Genomic DNA, 9,270 nt, shown 5'->3' with positions numbered 1-9,270 from the left:
CAGTTAAATCTGTGGTACAGTAATACCCCCACTCAGTTAAATCTGTGGTACAGTAATACCCCCACTCAGTTAAATCTGTGGTACAGTAATACCCCCACCCAGTTAGTTATGTAGGGAATAGTTTTTTAAGACAGTCTCCCTTTATAGCCCATGTTTGCCTAGAATTTACTATGTAACATTGTAGGCATAAATTTCTCTGCAACCTGCTTTTAATAAGAGTTCAACCTCTCCTCTAGCCCACCACCCAGCAGAGGTAGTGGAACAGAAGGGATATTAGGATATGGGGGAAATAGGCCTGTTCAGCAATAGTTCTTTCAGGGTGAGCTTGATTTTTCTTCTTCTTCTTTTTTTTTTCAAGACAGGGTTTCTCTGTGTAGCCCTGGCTGTCCTGGAACTCACTCTGTAGCCCAGGCTGGCCTCGAACTCAGAAATCCACCTGCCTCTGCCTCCCAAGTGCTGGGATTAGAGGCATGCGCCGCCACCGCCTGGCTGAGCTTGATTTTCTTGGGCAGCAGTTCAGCCCCGTAGAAAACACCAAATAAGACTCAGCAGCTGCAGACCAGTCCTCTAGGCAGGCAGTCACCAGTCACAAACCAGTAACTATAGTTTAACCTTGAAGAAACTGCCAGGCTTGCCAACCAGTGTGAGGCAAGGGCACACAAACCTGCAAGCCGCTACAGGAACCTCAGGAGAAGTTCTTGGGCGAGTTTCTCTTAATGGCAAAGTTATCACAAGTTGAGCTCAAGGTGAACCAATGCATGTGTGTCATTAGAGAAGAATAACAAGGCAGAGCAAACCAAACCAAGGTTCAATGCTCGTCTCCCGCTGTCTGTGGGATCCATTTATATTCCTTCATCATGGTCCTTTCACGTGTTTGCTATAGCCAAACATCCTTTCACCTGTGTCTGCCTCTGCAAAACATTCTTTCATGTGTTTGTTTTAGCAAGACATCGTTTCACCTGTGTGCTCCAGCACATCATTGTCTGACTTTGCAAAGAACTACAAGTTTCCACTTCATAATGTAGGCTGGCCTGAAACAGCCATCCTTCTGCTTAGGCTCTGGAATTCTGGCATTACAGGCATGCACTACCATGCTAGGCTTGAGGATGGGTAATTTAGAGAACAGAGTTATTTCCTCCAGCTGTGGGGACTGGGAACTGACAGTCAGGGGAAAGGGAACGTTTTGCTAAGGCGTTCCATGGCAGAGCTTGTGTCCTGCACATACCAGCTGTAACCCATTCTTGAGGGCAGAGCCTCCTGGTCGTAACACCTCCATCATGAGCTGCAGCAGTCCCTGCACATGCACGTCAAGGCAAATTCTTCTAGCAGTCCCCCCCCCAGCTCCTCTCTGCCCATTTCTTTAAAGTGACATATTAAAATGAACTTGATTTCTGTAAAACACGCAATCCATAGTAAAAGTTGGCTGTTCGCTAAGAAAACTGGAGTATGTTTTCTTGTGTGTGGTTGGTATCTGTGTGGTTTGTACATGTACAATAAATGTAGAACACCCCCCACATGTGCATTATTACTAAAACCATAATTTTATGCTAGTCTATCACTTTGTTGTTTTGCATGTCCATATGTGCATTCAAGTTCTGACATGTGCTAGCAATTTGCCTTGCAGAAAGTTTATCAATTTGAACTTCACGAATGAATCTATCTTTGTACTGTGGCATTATAGCTTACAATATGAGAAAAATAATAACTTATTTAATTTTCTGGACATGGTGTAGCAGGCCTTTAATCCCAACATGCAGTAGGCAGACACAGGCAGATCTCTGAGTATTGGACCAGCCTGGACACATAATAGCAAGTTCTAGGCCAGCTAAACATAGTAAAAAAAAAAAAATAGATATATTTATGTATACAGTAATATATATGGTTATTGATAACTCTATTACAAATAGTGCTTCAACAAATGTACTTACTTGTAATAAGATCAGAAATATAAATATTTCTAGAAGTTAGAAATCTAAAACTAAAAAAAGGAATATGCACATTAAAGTTCTGACATGCTGGGCGGTGGTGGTGCACGCCTTTAATCCCAACACTTGGGCGGCAGAGGCAGGTGGATTTCTGAGTTCGAGGCCAGCCTGGTCTACAGTGTGAGTTCCAGGACAGCCAGGGCTACACAGATAAACCCTGTCTCGAAAAACCAAAAAAAAAAAAAAAGGAAAAAAAAATAAAGTTCTGACATGTGCTACCAATTTACCTTGCAGGAAGTGTTTCAGTTTGTGGCCTAACCAAGTAGACAGGGTAGCCCCCTTCATACTTTAGTGATGCTGGAAATCAATCTATCTATCCATCCATCTCTCCATCCCTCCCTCCCTCCCCCCTCTGCCAAATAGGGGGAAAGAATAACCTTAGAATTAAACTGCATGTTCTTGAGAAATACAAAGATATCTTTTCATAGACTTATTTCTAAGTTTGCTTAGATTCCTGTTCATGTGTTATGTCTTTGCTCCTGAGAAATTTGACTTTTTTTTAACTGATTGTTCTTGTTGTCTTATTTCTGTTCATAATTTTTTGACTCTTTTACCCTTAGTGTCAATACATAAAAACTGTAATACTTGTATAAATCACATCTGCAATTCTCACATGTGACTTTGGTACAGACTATGCATAAGGATTTAGAGATGGTCCTTCTGCGATGTTACCGAACACACAGGCTGGCTGGGCTGAAGCTCTGTGGGAGAGACATGATTTATATTCACAAGGCCCTAGGTTTGAGTCCCAGTACCCTCAAAACTAAATAAAATGAAATGGAACAAAAAGACAAGGGCCAAAACCACAGTCTGCCAAGATAGTACGAAGCAGGCATAGATGTAAATAGGACCAAACAGCCTAGGGATGCAGCTCGGGGAACATGATTACTCCGCATGTGTAAGACACTGGGTTCAGTCCAGTTCTGCAATCAATCAATTTAATGAACAGATTAATAATTTTAGAGGCTCAAAGAAACTAAGTTATCTCTGAAACCAGGTGAATCTTAGAAATGAAAATGGAGATGGAACCCCGGGTGTCTTACATAAGGGTTAAAGCTGAGCGTTGTGAGGAGACAGAAACAGAGGAAGCTCAGAGCCTGCTCTGCGTGTTGTGCATGTGATTTCATCGTAAAGTCTTCCCACCTGTCTCCATAAGATCTTGTGCATGCATTTGTGTGTGTGCACACACACGCATACACCATGTGTTTGTATGTATACATGCATGTGTGTGTGAATTTATGTGCTTCTGTGTATATGTCAGTGTGTGTTTACAGGCACATGTGTCACTGACTTGTGTGTGTGTCTGGGTGTGGATATGTCTTTACAGGCACGTATGTCATTGACTTACTATTCTCACTTTGCATCTTAACTCTAGTGCCTTCTACTCCTGTTCATTTTGCCAATGGGATGAAAAGCTACTCGAAGAAACCATCCTACATGCAAGATAGTGCTACAGACCCGTCGGAGGACCAGCCCTGGCAACAGGGCACTCTGAGGCACATCCCAGAGAATCCCTTTGGGCTCTCTGGGGGCCTGAGGGAAGGGAGCCTCAGTTCCCAAGATTCCAGGACTGAAAGTGCCAGCTTGTCCCAGAGCCAAGTCAATGGCTTCTTTGCCAGCCACTTAGGCGACCGAGGCTGTCAGGAACCACAACATGGCAGCCCATCACCATCTGTGACATCCAAGGTCACCAAGAAGACCTTCTCCAACAGTAACCGAAGCAAGGCCAAGCGGCCAGCCATCTCTGATGTGATTGAGCACCCTGACTGTGCTGATTCCGACATAGACGATTCCACTTACACCAGCAGTCAAGGCCATCAAACGCCAAAACAGGCATGGTTTAATTTTTTAATCCTTTGGGGAGGGGCACTGTGTTTTCATTTAACAGAGCAGAAAAATGGTAAATCCGTTAGAGAGTGATGTGCCCTACTAGGATGTTCACATGGTTCTGGAAAGGAAGAGCAGCTTGTATCTTCCTCTCCTAACTGCTGCTGCATTTGATGCTGACTGGCAATCGATGGCTTTGAATACTAACCCTGAAGTGGATTTGCTCAGATTTTGATCTCGTACATATTTAAACGCATATCAGTAGAGAACTTTGATATCTGAAAAGCTGCTCGTAGAGAGTTCATAGTATGGGCAGTTGGGTTTGCCGTGGACTACCTGCGTTCTCCTGAAGTTCTATGTGGGAGACAGCAGCGGCTTCACTCTTGACATGATAGGATTGTAAGCTCACATTCAGAAGCAGTTTTAGAGGGAAGTTCATAGATAGCTTTCCTTCTCGGAGGATGCAGCAGCGTTCGTCACAGAAACCAGCCCCCTGCCTTCAGGAAGAGTGCCTAGCTGATGTTTAGACTGCATTTGCATGCATGAGCAGAGCGAGCCTCAGGCTGGCTAGCTTAGACACTGATTAGTCTGCTTCCTTGGTACATCCTGACTCCTAAAGAAAGTGAGTATATGTCAAGCTCAGGAGCAGAAAGCATGGGCCAAGGCTCTTCTGAAGCTGAGTTCTGTTTTCCTTCTACCTTGACCAGGTTCACCTTCTGGGTGTCAGGTTCCTAAACAATAAAATGAGTGCGCCCTGAACCAAAAGTGTCTGGAACCTCTCCTGGCCTTCATGGTCTTGATATATACTTTATTCCTTAATACCTTGATTTAGAAATTTTTTTTTTTTTCTGAAAAAGCATTTGTTTCCACTAAGAGTTGGTTTGGGCTCTAATGAGAACTCCTCCTTTGTTTGTTTCTTTTTCTTCATCAAGGAACCCTCCTCCTCACTGAATACATCCAACAACATGAGCTTAACAACCTTTTCTGCATCACCTCCTAAGCCTGGAGACATGTTTGAGGTTGAGCTGGCTAAAACTGATGGCAGCTTGGGGATAAGTGTCACGGTACTGTTTGACAAGGTTCCACACCTTCTCTTCTTCATCCCCCAGCAGACCACTGTAGTCCAACATGTTGGCTGAGTCACAGTGACTCTGATGGACACTTACCAAGTGCTTCCAAACGCTGATAATTAACTACCTTAAAGCTTATTTAAAATGTGTACACTACTCTTTTTTTCCCTGTGGTTTAAAAAAAAAATAAGTGGGAATTGCCTGTTCTCCATACTGGGGAGATAGAAGGGCTGCAGGACTTGCTGATCATCCAGTCTAGCCCAGACAGTGGACTAGGTATTCGGAGAGAGAGACTCTACCTCAGAAATCAGAGAAGCAATTAAAGAAGACTCCCAACATCAACCTCTAGACTAACATGCACACTCATGAATGTGCACCTGCATGAATGCATGCATGTACATGCATACCCATGAATGCGCACATGTACACACACATGTATGAACGTACACCTGTACAGATGCATGCATGCATGCGCACACACACACACACACACACACACACACTCTCTTTTCTACCAAAGCCTTTTTTTTTTCTTATTTTATTTTTAGGTTTTGTTTTGGTTTTGTTTTCTTTTGTTGTATTCTTTTGAGACTGAATCTATCCATGTAGCCCTGCCTGGCCTGGAATTCACAGAGATTCACCTGCCTCTGTCTCTTAAAGGTGTACCCCACCATTCTCAGCCTCCTTTAAGATAAAAGGAAAGCTGCTTTTTCCTTAACCCAAGGGATGTGCTCTCAGATTCACAGATGCAATCTAATAGTGAGAGTTTCTTTGTAGTTATGTTCTTACACTGGTCTTGCACAGATGGGCGTTGCTTTCTGCTTGCTCATAATTCAGGACACAGAAAGGGGCAACAGTTCCTTCCTTACTAGTCAAAATGCAGCATATTGACACTTTCCGAATTCAGTAAAGAGGAGAGACAGACAGACACAGAGAGTCAGAGAGAGAGAGAGAGAGAGAGAGAGAGAGAGAGAGAGAGAGAGAGAGAGAGAGAGAGAGAAACACAAAAGAGCAGACTGCCTTTGCCATTTGGGTATATAGCTAACAGTGCTACTGGGCATTAAAATAATTGAACAAGCTGATGTGGAGTCAGCTTTGTCTGGCAGCTCGAACCCTTTTTAGTGCTCACCTTTGAAAACATGCAAATACTTCCATGTCAATACCTGCCACTTTGTCTTTTCTATTTAGGGAGGTGTGAATACCAGCGTCCGACATGGTGGTATTTATGTAAAAGCCATTATTCCCAAAGGAGCAGCAGAATCGGATGGCAGAATTCACAAAGGTACGGTGTCTATATGGATGCAGAAATAACATGCACAAATACCACAGTAAATAACAAATTAAGAACAAATATGGTGCATACTTCTAACCCTGGTACTTAGCAAGCTAAAGCAGGCAGATCTCTTTGAGTTTTCAGGCCTCTCTGCAAGGTAAGTTCAAGATTATCCAGGGCTAAATAGAAAGACCTTGTCTCAAAAAAGCAAGAAGAGAGAAGACATTACAGAGTTTAAAAGTCATGCAGGATTATGCTCAGCTGTAAAACAACATTTAAAAATCTGTGCCCTGGAGAGTTGGCCCAGTGGTTCAGAGCAATTGTTGTTCTTGCAAAGGACCCGAGTGTGATTTCCAGCACCCACCTGGAGGCTCAGTGCTTCCTCAGGCAGCTGGTATGCATGTGGTGCACAGACGTACTTGCAGGCAAAGTACTCTTGAATAAAGCAAAATAACTATTAAATAAAAAATAACTATTAAAAAAAAGCACTACTCGATGCGACAGCAAAAGCCCATCTTGCAGTTTATCCCTTAGCAGAAAATGGTTAAGGGTTTCCGTGGCTTCTTACTGTGCTCAGCAGCATAGTGTTGTGGAGAGGAGAGACAGTAAAAGTGGGGAGTCCCTGACTGAAAGTCACGAAGAGCTTGCTGGAAACGTGTTGCCAGTGTGCGCTCAGTGTCTCTGAGCAGTGGATTAAGTCTGTTGCTATACGTTCACATTATTCTAGCCAGGTGAGTGGTGCATACCTACTGACCTGTGCTTGGGAAGGTGAGGCAGGGGTCACACATTGTGGCCAGCCTGAGGAGGGCAGGGTCTCACTGTCACATCCACTTAGGTTAACAGTGTTTCCTTTCCACATTCTTTTGGATTATCGGGTACACTTGGACAGTATACAGTTCTCTCCAAACTCCATCCAAGTCTCTCCCCAAAGCAAAGTGAAGTGAGCCCCTGGGTATTAAAAAACCCTTTAGAATGTTTATTTTCTAATTCACATCTTCCAAAACAACTCCCTAACTTGCAGGTGATCGTGTGCTTGCTGTTAATGGAGTCAGTCTGGAAGGAGCCACCCACAAGCAAGCTGTGGAAACATTAAGGAACACAGGGCAGGTAAGAGGTCACGAGATCAACCTACCATGGTCATTTAGAAGAGAGCAGTGTGGAGATGATGTCAGTGGGATTGAACCTGTCTGTCAGGAAGCTAAGGCAGCTCTGCGGATGCTCAGCATCCAAGTCAGGAAGCGCGCATGCTGAGGAGAGTCTCCACAGAGGAGGCCCACCCTCCGGGTCCTGTTTAGCCCTGCTTTAGCAGACAGCCTGAAGGGAAGTGGTGGAGACTGCATCTGTAAATTTCTAATGATTTTTCACTCCTCTCGTTCTTCAACCCGAAAGCTAGATTCGTTGTTCAAATACTTTTTCAACCAGGAGTTGACTAAATTGTTTATAATGATATTTATAATTACTGCCTGGTAACCTTCCCCCAAAACCCAAATTATCTATAACATACACACACAGCATACATATGTCTTTGACATGATTGATAATAGCTTTTTTCTCTTATTATTTTCATGTAGGAAATAATTAAAAGCTTTATTTTACGACCTTCAGTTTTGTTCTTCTGCTTCCATGTCGTTTCTCTGCCTGTGTTCTGGTGGACCAAGCAGTCGGTTACTGTATTATACCTCCTGCTGTTCAAAGTCCTAAAACGTAATCTAGTTCATCATTCTCCTCAGTTCATGATGCACTGTTCCATTTTCTCAGGTGGTCCATCTACTGTTAGAAAAGGGGCAGGTGCCAACGTCTAGAGAATGTGATCCTGCAAACCCACAGTGCCCCCCTCCAGACCAGGATTCCCAAAGCCAAGCCCCAGAAAAGATGGTGAAGCAAACAGCTCATATCAAAGACTACAGCTTTGTTACTGAAGGTCAGGCCTTGAGGTTCAGATTATATTATTAAAATTCTTAGCCTATTCAATTTTTATATGTTGAATTAGAATTTGTGCTTCTGTATCTCTGTTCCTGTCAGTTACAGAACTCAGCAACAGTCTAACCAACACACATTTGAAAATCTAGGGCAATGAAATCATGTCTGAATGTGGTTACTTAATATTTTAAATACCTGTCAATTATTTCTAAACATAGCAATAATTTATTCAGAAATGTTGCTTCAGTTTGTTGAGACACGATTCATGTATCATTAATGAAAGAACAACCCTCACACCTGAAATAGCAGAATAGTAAATGGTTACAGAATATAGTTGTTAAATTTTAAATGAAATTTGGTAAGGATAAACTAAGTATATAGAATTGAATGGCTTCAAACCCACATGCACCTTCAATGTTGGTTCATTTGATTTTGAGTCAGGATCTAACTCCTTAATGCAAGGTGGCCTTGTTACTTACTGTGTAACCAAAGTTGGCCTCAGTTTCCCAAGTACTGGTATTACAAGCATATACAATCACACATAGCTGTTGACTTTTTATATTTCTATTTAGTGTTGCCCTAAACAGGAATCTATTATGCTGGTCTTCTTAGAAATGTGCCTGTGTATATAGACACAATAGTAATTGTCAGTAAGCCAACAGATGAAGGCAGATGTCATGTGAGTTCTCACAATTTGCTGTGCTCCTAATCCTGGTGTGCCCTTTGCTCTGGGTCCCTTAAACAATTCACACGCTCTTGTTTAGAACTGCTGATACAGTAGATGTTTTCTTTCTACTAAAATTTCACAGATATTTTACAAATATTTCACAAACCTTAGTAAACCTGAATCAGTCTAGACCACAGCCCAGCCCATGTTACTGTTCTGACACTGACTTGAAATAGGATGTTCCTACTTGATCACATTCCTCTTTTCTTCTTTCGTGAAATGTGCACTTTTTTTTTTCTGGTTTTAATTAACTGTATTTTCCTTATGAGAATTTTGTTCAATGTCATTATAGCTTACCTGGATGAAGTTAGACCTCACCAAAACATTGCAATATCTACTTATTTTCCTTCATCCCACTCTGGCATTAGTTTTAGTATTCTTTTTTTTTTTTTTTTTGTTTTTTTTTTTGGTTTTTCAAAAAAGGGTTTCTCTGTGTAGCCCTGGCTGTTCTGGAACTCACTCTGTAAA

General features: G+C 42.4%; 1 protein-coding gene across 1 annotated transcript in view; it reads left to right on the top strand.

The window, feature by feature from the left end:
* Nucleotides 1-9,270, top strand: part of Ptpn13 (protein tyrosine phosphatase non-receptor type 13) — a 135,208-nt gene that overhangs the window by 85,944 nt on the left and 39,994 nt on the right. Inside the window, exons 23-28 of the mRNA XM_028773694.1 lie at nucleotides 3,361-3,818; nucleotides 4,745-4,876; nucleotides 6,071-6,164; nucleotides 7,177-7,262; nucleotides 7,914-8,076; nucleotides 8,663-8,754. Coding sequence (XP_028629527.1) covers nucleotides 3,361-3,818; nucleotides 4,745-4,876; nucleotides 6,071-6,164; nucleotides 7,177-7,262; nucleotides 7,914-8,076; nucleotides 8,663-8,754 — 1,025 coding nt within the window. The remainder of the gene's footprint in view (nucleotides 1-3,360; nucleotides 3,819-4,744; nucleotides 4,877-6,070; nucleotides 6,165-7,176; nucleotides 7,263-7,913; nucleotides 8,077-8,662; nucleotides 8,755-9,270) is intronic.

The sequence above is a fragment of the Grammomys surdaster genome, unplaced genomic scaffold (genome assembly GCF_004785775.1).
Source record: "Grammomys surdaster isolate TR1022 unplaced genomic scaffold, NIH_TR_1.0 233, whole genome shotgun sequence".
NCBI lineage: Eukaryota > Metazoa > Chordata > Mammalia > Rodentia > Muridae > Grammomys > Grammomys surdaster.
This window is presented reverse-complemented; position numbering and strand designations above follow the sequence as displayed.